Source organism: Hyperolius riggenbachi, chromosome 3, assembly GCF_040937935.1.
Source record: "Hyperolius riggenbachi isolate aHypRig1 chromosome 3, aHypRig1.pri, whole genome shotgun sequence".
In the NCBI taxonomy this organism is placed as follows: Eukaryota; Metazoa; Chordata; class Amphibia; order Anura; family Hyperoliidae; genus Hyperolius; species Hyperolius riggenbachi.
Genome location: NC_090648.1, coordinates 37,170,619 through 37,184,569, shown reverse-complemented (window position 1 = coordinate 37,184,569; position 13,951 = coordinate 37,170,619). Strand labels below are relative to the sequence as shown.

At 43.6% G+C, this 13,951-nt stretch overlaps 1 protein-coding gene across 1 annotated transcript in view; it reads right to left on the bottom strand.

Moving 5' to 3' along the window:
* Positions 1 to 867: 867 nt before the first annotated feature.
* The window catches only part of LOC137562040 (extracellular calcium-sensing receptor-like), a 68,989-nt gene continuing 55,905 nt past the window's right edge, over positions 868 to 13,951 (bottom strand). The window contains exons 6-7 of the mRNA XM_068273381.1: positions 3,521 to 3,644; positions 868 to 1,772 (exon numbers count right to left, since the gene is read on the bottom strand). Coding sequence (XP_068129482.1) covers positions 868 to 1,772; positions 3,521 to 3,644 — 1,029 coding nt within the window. The remainder of the gene's footprint in view (positions 1,773 to 3,520; positions 3,645 to 13,951) is intronic.

Genomic DNA, 13,951 nt, shown 5'->3' with positions numbered 1-13,951 from the left:
TCTATGCAAGTCAATGAGAAGTGAATGAGCAGTGAAAGTGGTTAAAAGCATCAATAAATTGATTGTAAAGCATTTATACACAGTTATTAATAACTCCTAAAAACATATATACGCCAAGGGGTACTAGAGAGTATGTTACTCAAAATAGGGGGTACTTGGCCAAGTACTTGCTTAATAAAAGGGTACATTCTGTAATAATTTGAGAAACTGTTCTATAACATGCTGCAGAAAATTGGCCAGTGTCATATAAATGAATAATTATAATTATACAATACAAATACATTTACACTTTATTATATGCATTACATTGTATTTATTTTAAACAAATATACTGAGTTGTGAACAAACTTAAAGGATACCCAAGGTGACATGTGACATGATGAGATAGACATGTGTATGTACAGTGCCTAGCACACAAATAACTATGCTGTGTTCCTTTTTTTTTCCCTTTCTCTGTCTGAAAGAGTTAAATATTAGGTATGTAAGTGGCTGACTCAGTCCTGACTCAGACAGGAAGTGACTACAGTGTGACACTCGCTGATAAGTAATTCCAACTATAAAACACTTTCCTAGCAGAAAATGGCTTCTGAGAGCAGGAAAGAGATAGAAAGGATCAACAGTTCATAGATTTTAGCTCTGGCATACTTCAATGAATGTGTCATTGAGCAAAACAATAAAACAGTGAAAACTTAAAAAGTAGATTTAAACATAAAATAAAACTGTGGAATATCTTAAAAAGTCATTTTTAGGAGAAGGAAGGTAGATACAGTCATTTAATTCATTAGTTTATTTTCGGCTCAGGTGTCCTTTAAGTCTGAAAAAAAAATACTACGGGATTATAATGGCTTATAGTGTGATAGTTGTAACTTATATTTTGTTCCTTCCCATGATCTGTTTTCTGGAGTTCATGTCAGGTCTGAATAAAATTATGAAACATTTAGGAAGGAACATACAGATAACCAGAGCCCAACTGGAGGCCAGTATGGCAAAGATCTCCATAGCCACAGTGTATTTGCCCTGAGCACTAAGGTATGCTGGGATAAAGGATATCCAGACACTGAGGAAGGCCAACATGCTGAATGTAATAAACTGGGCCTCATTGAAGCTGTCAGGAAGTCTTCGAGCCAGGAAGGCCACAATGAAATTAATGGTGGCCAGAAGAAAGAGGTAACCTAACATGATCCAAAAGGCGATGAGAGAACCTTCATTACACTCAATAATGATAAATCCAGGTTTTGTTTTAAAGTTGTTTTGTGTGAATGGAGGTGTAAGTGACAACCAAACAATGCACACAATTAACTGGTTGAAGAAACCCACAAATATAATAATATAGGACATTTGAGGTGTAGTCCATTTCCGTAGACTACTGCCTGGTCTGGTAGCCATGAAAGCCAACACCACCGTGATGGTTTTGGCCAATATGCAGGAAACACAGAGAGCAAAGACCAGGCCAAAAGAAACCTGGCGCAGAAGACATTTCTCAGGTTGAGGGTATCCAATAAACACCAAAGAACAAAGAAAACACAAAGACAACAACACCAGGAGAAGACAGCTCAGTGTATAGTTGTTTGCTTTGATTATTGGGGTATTTTTATGTTGCATGAACATTTTCAAAAGGAAAGCAAGAGCAGAAGAAGATAAAATGCTGACAGCTGCTAAGACTGCTCCCAAAGGCTCTTCAAAGGAAAGAAACTCAACCATCTTCAGAACACAGCTGGATTTCTGTGAATTAGGCCACTGATCCCAAGGACATTTTACACAATCACTGGAATCTAGATGATAAAAGAAAATTTCATATGGGAGCTGCACATTAGTATCTATGCTTATTTAACCACTTAAAGAGAGTCTGAAGCGAGAATAGATCTCGCTTCAGACCTCATAGCTAGCAGGGGCATGCGTGCCCCTGCTAAAACGCCGCTATAGCGCGGCTTAACGGGGGTCCCTGTCCCCCCAAACCCCCTCCGAGCAGCGGGGGAGCGCTTCCTGGTTGGGGCAGGGCTAACCGCCGCAGCCCTGCCCCATGCGCGTCTGTCAGACGCGTACCTCCGCCTCTCCCCCGCCCCTCTCAGTCTTCCTTCACTGAGAGGGGCGGGGAAGAGGCGGCGATGCGCGTATGATAGACGCGACTGGAGGCAGGGCTGCAGCCGTTAGCCCTGCCTCCAGGAAGCTCAGCTCCAGCGACCTTTTTCCGACCCAGGTTTGCGGGGGGTGGGTTGGGGGTGAAGGGACCCCCGTTAAGCCGCGGGATAGCGGCGTTTTAGCAGGAGCACACGTGCCCCTGCTATATATAAGACCTGAAGCGAGATTTAGTCTCGCTTCAGTGTCTCTTTAAGTACCAGCAGTCTTTGCCCCCTTAAGGACCAGAGACCGCTGGTACAAGAACCACGGAATCCTGATGAATTGCATTGCATACCTGCTGCAACCGCCGCAACTGCCGCTCGCCGGGATCCTGTCCTCACTTTAGTTTTTTGCAAATTGTAGGCATACGTTTTAGTTCTACAGTGCAAAAAAGATTGTGTATTGCACAACACTTAATTTGGCAAATTAAATGTGGGTCATCAATGCCCATATCCCGTGTTTCTAATGAAGTCCTAACAGATCTTCTACCTGCAATCAACAGCTTAGTTCCCCTCTGTTGGCCACAACCTACTCCATTCACCCCAGTGGTAGGGTGGTTGAGTGGCAGCTTTACCACGCCCCCTCAGTTCATCTGAATAGGAAATAGAGGTAACCGTGTCAGCACACCTGGCTGACACTGTAAGGCTTGATTCACACAGGCAGCTGGCAGGACAGCTTGTAGTAGCTCACTTAGCTGATGCCACTGCTTTTCTACTACTGAGCAGACAAGATTTTGGCATTGGTTCCTGGCATATTATCATAGCGTCAAATGTTCAGAGCCCCCTAGGTGGGCTAGCCATTCTGGACACCACATGTAGCATCCAGGAAAATGATGGGATCTAACACGGTATTTACACAAAAACGGTATCAAAAACTTTTGCTTTTATTGCCACGCTGAAGCCCCTGTAAGCTGAAGTTTAGTTAAAGGATGGAGGAGCACTGTCTCTCACAAGGTCGAAGTTGAGCCCTTCGTGTCCCCAGACCAACAATTACCTTCTGGGCTTTGATGCGTACAAGTCCAAAACACTTGACACCACAGTTATCAAAAGTAGAAATTTGCTGAATAAATAATGGCGTACAACTCAGCTGTTTTGGGCTAGCAGCCCTTCTTCAAGATACCATACATCAGCATTTTGGCTTGAAGAAGGGCTGCTAGCCCGAAACAGCAGGCTGTTGCCAATACAGTTTTGTTGTATGCCAATGCCATTATTTATTCATTACATTTCTACTTTTGGTCACCGTGGGGCCGACCTTTTTGGACTTGCACCTCTTTTTCCCCTACATGTGTGTTCTGAAATGATCTTGAGCTATATTTTGTACATATTGGTTCTAAAAAGACCAACTTACAATATCAACGAATAATCTATATTTTAGGGAATTATACTATTCTAATGTTGTTTACCAGTCTGATTGGAAATCTCTCCTTGTAGACATGGGACACATTCATGGCAGCAGACAGGTTGTCCTTGTAGAGCAGCCTTCCTGAACCCTGGGGGGCAACTCTCACTGCAGACTGAGCGAGGGACCTATATGTAGAAAGGAAAAACCAGCATACACAAATAAAGCCTAAAGGGAATTTAACCTCTTGAGGACCGCAGTGTTAAACTCCCCTAAAGACCAGGCCTTTTTTTGCTAATTGGCCACTGCAGCTTTAAAACCAAGCTGTAGGGCCGCACAACACAGCACACAAGTGATTCCCCCCCCCCCCCTTTTCTCCCCACCAACAGAGCTCCCTGTTGGTGGGGTCTGATTGCCCCCCTGTGTTTATTTTTTAGAAAATAAATATTTATGTTATTTTTTTTTCTTTATTTGTGGCTATTTTCTTTTTTTTTTTTTTATAATCCCCTCCCCCCAGCCGGCCAATCCTGGCGATCGGTTGTCATAGGCTTCTGCCTATAAAAGTTGATCGCTCTCTTATACCCCAGGGGGACAGTCGTGTCACACGGCTGTCCCCAGTACAGCGCTGCTGCTGATCACAGCGCTGTACTATAGGTAAAGACAGCAATTTCGCTGTCTAACAGTCTCCCGAGCGACGATTGCCGCTCTGAGACTGAAGGCGGGGCGGAGCAGGAGATGCGTGTGCAGCCTGCGTGCGATCTCCTGCAAACTGCAGCCCCAGGACTTGACGCCAATTGGTGTTAGGCGGTCCTGGGGCTGCCACCGCGGCCACGCCCATGGGCTTGGAGCGGTCCTCAGGTAGTTAAACCTCCTTCCCACAGCAGTTTTCACATTTCAGCGCTCCTCCCATTCATTCGACAATAACTTTATTGCTACTTACCACAGCTAAATGATCTATACAGTTTTTTGTTTTTTGTTTTTGTTTTGCCACAAATTAGGATTTCATTGAACGGTACTTTTTGCTAAAAAATATTTTATTTCCTATGCATTTGAAGGGAATAAGAAAAAAAATAAAAAAAAGTAATTATTTCAACATTTTCAGACATTCTAGTTTAAAAATAAAAAGTGGTATTGTAGATAAAACCCACACATTTTATTTTCCCATTTGTGCTGGATATTACAATACTAGCCGACCCGCAGCGTACCATACGCCGCATAAGAGGGCAGGAAGGGGGTATTGGGCACAGCGGCGGGGAGGGGGGTTGGACCCCCCCTCAACTGGGTCCCCCATGTGTGCTCTACCTCCAGCTTAAGCACAGTAGCAGCCGCCACTATTAGTAAAAGGCAGCGGGCAGGGATGACTCACCTCTTCCGAGTTCCATCGTGCGTTCCACTGTCGTCACTTCCTGCAATGCCGCACACTGTATTGGTGTAATTTGCCTTTTTAAAACAGAAGGAAATCTGCAATAATTCAGCTATAAGTGAACATTTGTGGTTACCCACAATGCACTGCTACTAAATACGCAAATTACCCCTTTTCCCCCTTGGTAAGCCAAGCAAGCATCCAGAGCCGCTGGTGTTTAGCAAGCATATAGCTTTAAATTTTACACAGTCATATCAAACCCACATGTGACAACCTGTTTCAGACTTTTGGTCCTCATTAGTACATGGCAGGGATTGATACGGCTGTATTAGATAGGGCTTGGACCAGTACAACAGAGTAACCAAGCAGTCTCAAATAGGGATGGTCGGAAATGCCAATTTCCGATTCCGCGGTAAATCCGCATTCCGCCATTGCCAAATACCGATTCCGCTTTCCGCTACCAATTTCCGCATTTCAATGCGGAATTTCCGCCGGAAATCGCGGAAATTCCGCCCGACTTTAACATCGATTTTCTCAAAAACTATAAGGTATTTTTGAAAACTTTTTTTTGCATCTTGTTCAGGAGATTCTGCTTAATAAACCCTGAAAATTTGGTGTTTCTAGGACTTACGGGGGCTTTGCTATTAACCGCTAAAGTCGGCGGATTTTTACTGTAATGTAAATGCAGAAAATAGGCAGATGCGGATTTTCTGCATTTTACATTACAGTAAAAATCCGCCGACTTTAACACACTTGCATTACCGATTTCCGCATTCCAATGCGGAAATGCAATTTCCGATCGGAATTTCGGAAATTGCATTTCCGTGGAATCCGAATGAGCATCCCTAGTCTCAAATAGCAGCTGCGCACAGAGACACTGGCAATCTGTATTCCACACTCCAAGTGGTAAGCGACACTTCTCCTTGTCAGGGCAGGCAAATTGTTCCACTTCAGTGAGACACCACCACCACACCCCAAGCAGTGGCCACTCACCGTTATAAAAGACCCTCAGTTAGATAGGTCCACAGCGCGTGTGGGGTCATCTGGCCGCCCCCTGCCGTATGGAGAAAAGATCTCTTCCTCACCACTCACTGTTACAGATGCTGGTTCTTTCACCTCAAAAAGACATATACCAGAGCTCCCATAGCGTAAAAATGTATAAAAGGTTTATTAATAAAAAGATTGCACACTTACAAACATATCCAGGGTATTTTCGCATAGAGTTTTTATGGGCTCCACCCCAAACGTTGGCCGCCGGGTTGGCTGTAGAGCGCTGTTTCTTTTGCCTTCCCCTCTGCATCCACGTCCCTCCCCTCGGATAGTGAGTACCTGTCTCACTGAAGTAGAGCAATTTGCCTGCCCTGACAAGGAGAAATATCGCTTACCACTTGGAGTGTGGAATACAGATTGCCAGTGTCTCTGTGCGCAGCTAATATTTTAGACTGTATTGATTTGTATAACTTACAGCAGTGCACCACCGAAAGTAGTTTCACCCATTATTGATATCAGCGCAGTATTTGGAGTTTTTAGAGTAACCAAGCAGCTCAGGGTGACCCAAACCATTCAGAATGTATAGGAGGATAAAAGAGACCAAAAAGCCCTCCTACTAAAAAACTGGTGTTGGCTCCGCCCACTTTCTAACTCTAACGCACAAACACTCAATGACCAAGTTTGTGAGCTTTGGGGTCCTTGGCTTCAATAATTTGTATATTCCCATAGAAATTAAACAAATCAGATAGGCTGTTTGTGGCTCCGCCCCTCTCCAGCATTTGAACCCCAGTCACCCAATGACCAACTGTAGCAGGTTTGAGGCATCTGCTATTAACAGTGTAAAAATGGCAGCAATTTAAATATTCCACTTTAAAATCAACAGGTGAATTTTGATTGGCTATTATAGGCTCTACCCACTTCCCTGAATATTAATCTCAGTCACTCAGTGACCATCTGGGCAAAGTTTGGGAACCCTGCCATAAACAGTGTAAGAAGGGCTGCAGTTTACACTTTCCCAGTGAAATGTGTTTTTGGCTCCGCCCACTTTTTGTAACTTGGACACAAAGTCACTACTCAATGACCAAGTTTGTGAGCTTTGGGGTCCTTGACATCAATAATTTGTATTTTCCCATGAAATGAAACAAATCTGATTCACTGTTTGTGGCTCTGTCCCCTTTTCTGAATTTGAACCCCAGTGACCCAATGACCAACTGTACCAGGTTTGAGGCTTGTGCCCTTAACAGTGCAAGAATGGCAGTAATTTTAACATTCTCCTTGAAAAGTGACATGTGATTTTTCGTGGGCATTTTTAGGCTCCACCCACTTTTCTGAATATTAACCACTTCGCGTCCCTGGGTTATTCCTCCTTAAAAACCAGAGCAATTTTCTGCATTTCACACTCCTCACGTTCATTAGCCAATAACTTTATCAATACTTATCACACATAAATGATCTATACCTTGGTTTTTTTTTGCCACCAATTAGGCTTTCTTTGGGTGATACTTTTTGCTAAGAATTATTTTACTTTATAAGCATTTTAAAGGGAATAACGGGAGAAAAATGTAAAAAAGTTATTATTTCTCAGTTTTAAGCTATTATAGTTTTAAAATAATAAGAGCTACTGTAGATTTAACCCATACATTTGATATGCCCGTTTGTCCTGGTTATTACAACATTTAAATTATAATCCTAGTACAATGTATGGCGTCAATATATGATTTGAAAATAAAGGTGTTTTTTCCATTTTGTATCCCTGGCTTTACCTGCAATTATGTGTCTCTTTTGTATCCCCCCACCACCCCTAGTTAGCCAGATGTGTTCCTGTATATCCCCCCCCCAGTTGGCTAGATGTACCCCTTCCAAGCCCCAGGTAGCCAGATGTGCCTCTGTATACCCCCACCTGATGTAGCCATTTATCCCCTCCCCCCCATAGTTGGCCAGGTGTGGTTTTTAATTCCCCCCCCCCCCAGATAGCCTGGTGTATGCCCCTGTATCCCTCCCCCATGGATTGCTGTGTTCCCCATGGAACTGTGTGCCCCCACCACGGGGATAACCAGGTGTGTGCCCCTTTAAAATAAAACTCACATGCCAGGTGTCTCCCGAGTCCCCCCACCTCCTGCAGAGATAGGCGCAGGGAAGCGTTAGAAGTCACAAGCTCTCACCTGACCTTGTTCCAGCGCCGATTGCGATCCTCTCCCTGTAGTCCCGCTGTCAGCCTTACTATGCTGCCCGGATCGGGTCCCGGCTTCATGACGTCATTAAGCCGGGACCCGGTTCACTCAGCATAGTGAGGCTGACAGCGGGACTACAGGGAGAGGATCGCGATCGGCGCTGGAACAAGGTCAGGTAAAGATTGTTACATTTTAATCCTGCCATGCCCAGCCCAATCGCAGCATGGAGGGGGGAGAGAGGGGAATAATAACAGGGGATCGGGCAGGTGGTGGGGAGATCGAACCCCATGGCAGGGATGCTGGTATAGAGTAGTTAGGGGGAGGGGGGTTAATAAGCCCAGGAGCGTGGTAGCACGCCCGCTGTGCTCATTAAATCAAAGTGACTTATATTTACGTCAGGTGGCTTTCAGGAGCCACTTGCTATGACGTGAATATACTGTAGCTAGGATGTAAACTGGTTAATCCCAGTCACCCAGTAACCAGCTATGCTAAGTTTGAGAACCCTGCCATTAACAGTGAAGAAGGGCTGCAGTTCACAATTCCCCAGACAAATCTGTTTTTAACTCCACCCACTTTTTGTAACCTGGACACACAGTCACTACTCAATGACCAAGTTTGTGAGCTTTTGGGTTCCTGGCATCAAAATTGTGCTAATGGAAGCAGTTTATCTAGCAAAGAAATCTGGCTGTTTTGGCTCCACCCCTTTACTGAATTTGAACCCCAAACACTTAACGACCGACTGTTGCAGGTTTGGGGCCTCTTCTATTAACAGTGTGAGCATGGCTGCAGTTTCAATATTCCCCTTGAAAATCAATAGGTGAATTTTGATTGGCTCTTGTAGGCTCCACCTACTTTTCCGAATATTAATCCTAGTCACCCAGTGACCAACTGTGTGAAGTTTGAGAACCCTGCCATTAATAGTGTAAGAAAAACTGCAGTTTACATTTTTCCATGTAAACAGTTAGTTGTTTTTGGCTCCGCCCACTATTTCTAATCTTGACATACAGTCACTTATTGACCAAGTTTATGAGCTTTGGGGTCCTTGGCATCAAGAAGTTGCATTTTACCATTGAAATTAAACAAATCTGATTGGCTGTTTTTGGCCAGCTCCCTTCAGAATTTAAATCCCAGTCTCCCAGTGACTGACTGTAGCAGATTTTAGGCCTCTGCCATCAACAGTGCATGAATGGCAGCAATGTAAATATTCCCCTTGAAAATCAATAGGTGAATTTTGATTGGCTGCTGTAGGCTCCACACACTTTTCTGAATATTAGTCCCAGGCACCCAGTGGCCAACTGTGTCACGTTTGAGAACCCTGCCAATAACAGAATGGCTGAAATCAATCTAACAAATCTTATTGGCTATTTGTGGCTCCACCCCTTTAGTGAATTTGGACCAAAGTCACCCAATGACTGACTGTATCAGGTTTGAGGCCTCTGCCACTAACAGTGTAAGAATGGTAGCAATGTGAATATTCCTGTAATGATCCGCTCAGCTGCCTGCGCAGGCAGGCAGCTTTTTGACCACTGTTCAGGTCTGCATTCTGCAGGTCTCTGGAAAAGAGACCTTTTGTCAGTTTTGCAGCTTGCTGCTGCTGAGGAATTTGCATATGTTTGTCATGCAAATTGCCTAGCCACATCCTTTGTAGGCTTGCTCTATATATACTATGTGATTCCACAGTACGTCGCTGGTCATAAGGGTTTGTCCTGTGAAACACTCCTGGAGTGTCAGCCATGCTTAGTTATTAGTTAAAGATTAGCTGAGAGTAATTCGTGGGACTGCACTAGGCATCCTTGCTAGAGCAGTCAGGATTGTATTATTTGTATTGCCTGTTCTGTCTGTCGTGCTTAGGTCGCACTAGCCTCTAGCGGTAGCGGCTGTGGATCCTTCTTATCTACTACTCTCTTGCTGTACTTGGATCGCACTCGCTCTGGCGGTAAGAGCAGTGGATCCTGCTAGCTCTGTTACTTTTATTGCAAACAGATACAGCGCTCACCACCCTACACAGTCACCCGGCTTGCAGCTCACTGTCAAGAAGTGAAACCAAAGTCCCCCTCAAAACAGTAAAGTCCAATCACAGCAGCGCGTCCGGAATTGTCTCCAATGTGTTGCCTGTTTCACCGACCTAGGTTAAAAGGGGATAGATACATAGCGTGTAATCCTTTAGCACTAGTACACCCTGTGTAATCACACACACTGTGCAAGGGATGTTCTATCACCGCATGCAGGTTTGGGGGGTCACACTCCCCCCCACTTTACCCTGCTCACCAAAGGTATGCTTTAAACCAGGCACATCAGCAATCAACAGCAGTTAGATCTATAAGACATGAAAGCATCCGCCACTCATGGCATAAAATCTTCTTTAATAAAGGTAAAATACCGCTAATATACATGCGTACCAGATAAAAATGTAAATAAAGCGCATCTCACAAAGACGTAGGCCGCCCTCCAGGCTTCCCCTTCTTCCGGAGAGCCCCTGATGAGTCACGCCCCTTTGACTGCTGTTGATTGCTGATGTGCCTGGTTTAAAGCATACCTTTGGTGAGCAGGGTAAAGTGGGGGGGGAGTGTGACCCCCAAACCTGCATGCGGTGATAGAACATCCCTTGCACAGTGTGTGTGATTACACAGGGTGTACTAGTGCTAAAGGATTACACGCTATGTATCTATCCCCTTTTAACCTAGGTCGGTGAAACAGGCAACACATTGGAGACAATTCCGGACGCGCTGCTGTGATTGGACTTTAGCTCTGTTACTTTACCTGGATCGCACTCGCACTGGCGGAAAGAGTAGTGGATCTTTCCTATCCTGTTTCCCGTTCATCTGTCTGTCTTGTCTGAGACGAACGCTTGCTGTAGCCTCGATGACCGACTGTAGCAAGTTTGAAGCCTCTGCTATTAAAAGTGTAAGAATAGCAGCAGTTTAAATATTCCCCTTGAAAATCAATAGGTGAATTTTGATTGGCTGTTGTAGGCTCCACCCGTTTTCTTGAATCTTAATCGCATTCACCCAGTGACCAAGTGTGCCAAGTTTGAGAACCCTGCGATTATCAGTCTAAGAATGGCTGCAGTTTACATTTTCCCATTTAAAATGAACGGCTGAAATTTGATTGGCTGTTTTATGCTTTTAACTTCAGTCACCAAGTGACCAACTGTGCCAGGAGTGGGGACTCTGGCTTGATTACTGTGAGATTGGCAGCCTTTTACATTTTTTCCATTGACTTGAATGGGTGAAATCTGATTTGCTATTTGTAGCTCTGCCCACGTGTGCAGGGGGGACCCGAGACCCCAGAACATATCATCCCAGGTAGTAAGGGATCTGTATACCAAGTTTCGTTCAAATCGGTCAAGCCGATTTCTCGTGATCGCGGCACATAAACACACGCACGCACACACAAACACACACACACACACAGACGATTTTATATATATAGATTACAAGCCCTTATTTGATAAAATTACATTAACATATCTTATATTATATCAATATTAAAAAAGCTCAGACACAAAGTTAACTGTTTATGTATTTATATTTAAACTGTCACTTTTAAAAAAAAAAACATGTGCTTGTGTTTGATAACTACTGGGATGTTAATCAGGTTTGTATAACTATTAAATTTATTTCTTTATTTTTTCTACCTTAATTTACATTTTTTTAACATTAGATGGTGCTATAAACTCTCCTGGGAGCTACCAAGAAATGTTCAATCATTTTAGTAGGTGAATTGATTACTTTCACTTTCATTGGCTCGGAGAACTTGTTCCTTTTCACCAAGAATCGACATATAAATCCTGCCGTGAATGAGCATGCACGCACAACCACCGCAATAACACTGCATCCATATACACGCACAGGCTGATTAACTGTAGTGCACCTCAAAAAATCTGGAGACAGAGCCTTTTGTCATGCTGCCCCTACTCTTTGGAACTCCCTGCCACACCCAGTAAAGACAGCACCATCCCTGGAGCTATTCAAATCCAGACTGAACAGCCACCTGTTTAGCCTAGCATTTCTGGACTTGTAAAATTGTTCCTCTGTACCACGATGGTCTGAGCCATCCTTATGCGCTTTGAGTCCTATGGGAGAAAAGCGCTTTACAAATGTTATTTGTTGTTGTTGTTGTTGTTGTTGTTGTAAACTGGATAATGCAAGTCATAGGGAGTGCAAACAAATTGCAAAAGATTAAATGCAGTTTTGAAGTTAACAGATTTGCTGTGAAATCAAATTCAGGAATATTACCTGCTCATCCCTACTTCAGCCTACAGAAGGAAGAAAAACAAATCAGAGCCTTTCAAATCTATCACCTGATTATTCTGATTACATTATTACTTATGTTTTGCTTAACTCTAATCCTCTGGAACACACTAGGGTTGGAGAACATTAGAGAGCACAACTGGTCCATAGAAAATGGACTGGATTTTTTTGTTTTTAAGTTTCTGCTATGAAGTGGCAACTGTTTTCAACTTTTACCTGGGACATGTGAGAATTTAGTGAGGATTGTTCAAAGATTAAAGAGACTCCGTAACAAAAATTTCATCCGGTTTTTTTCCATCCTACAAGTTCCAAAAGCTATTCTAATGTGTTCTGGCTTACTGCAGCACATTCTACTATCACCATCTCTGTAATAAATCAACTTATCTCTCTCTTGTCAGACTTGTCAGCCTGTGTCTGGAAGGCTGCCAAGTTCTTCAGTGTTGTGGTTCTGTGATGCATCTCCGCCTCCTGGCCCCTCTATGCACACTGCCTGTGTGTTATTTAGATTAGTGCAGCTTTTCTCTGCTCTATTATCTTTTACAAGCTGGATAAATCCTCCTCTGAGCTGGCTGGGCTTTCACATACTGAGGAATTACATACAGGCACAGCTGTCTGCACTCTGCAGGAAGAAACAGCCTGACACTTCAGTGGAAGATAGTTGCAGGGGAAAATAAACACACAAATGATCTCTTGAGATTAAAAAAGAAAGCTGTATACAGCCTGCTTGTGTATGGATGTATTTTCTATGTGTGGACATACTGTACATCAACCTACTTCCTGTTTTGGTGGCCATTTTGTTTGTTTATAAACAAACTTTTTAAAACTGTTTTTAACCACTTTTAATGCGGCGAGGAGCGGCGAAATTGTGACAGAGGGTAATAGGAGATGTCTCCTAACGCACTGGTATGTTTACCTTTGTGCGATTTTAACAATACAGATTCTCTTTAAGAGGAACTTTATTAAAAAATAGTAATAGAGGAAAAATTTAATTTCTGGAGGTGGAGGCAGCTGGCACATTTCGTGACTTCTTTAGTCAGATCAATAAGAATGATGAACCAAAATCATAAATTTGAAATTTTAATTACTAGTAAAACTAAAATCAAACATGGTATTTCTGTACTATACAGAGTGTTAATAAATTCGGTGTATCCAGAGATCCCTAAATATATGGCGGAATGGGAGAGAGAAATAGGGGTGACTGCCTTCGATATTCAACAGACGGTGGACCTGGGCTTAGCTCATACATATTCTTTTGGATCCTCCATTCAGGAAACATTTTTCTATTGCTAACTAAATGGTATATGACTCTGGAAATGATACATGAAATATACCCTAAAATTCCTGAAGACTGTTGGAGGGGTTGTGGTGGCATTGATGATGCCATAAATATCTGCCTGGAGCTCATCAGCGATCACCTGGACAGATCAGGTTCGTATGCCAGAATCCTCCTCCTCCTGGACTTCAGTTTAGCTTTTAACACCATATGCCCACCCTTACTTCAGGAGGATCTGGCAGCACTGGGGGTCCACCCAACACTACGCCTCTGGATTCTGGACTTCCTAACCAACAGGTCGCAAATAGTCAAGCTGGGAGACATCTCGTCAAAACCAAGGACTACTAACACAGGTGCGCCACAAGGCTGTGTCCTGTCGCCGGTGCTGTTCTCCCTGTACACGAATGACTGTAGATCTACAGCAGACTCTGTTAAGGTCATCAAA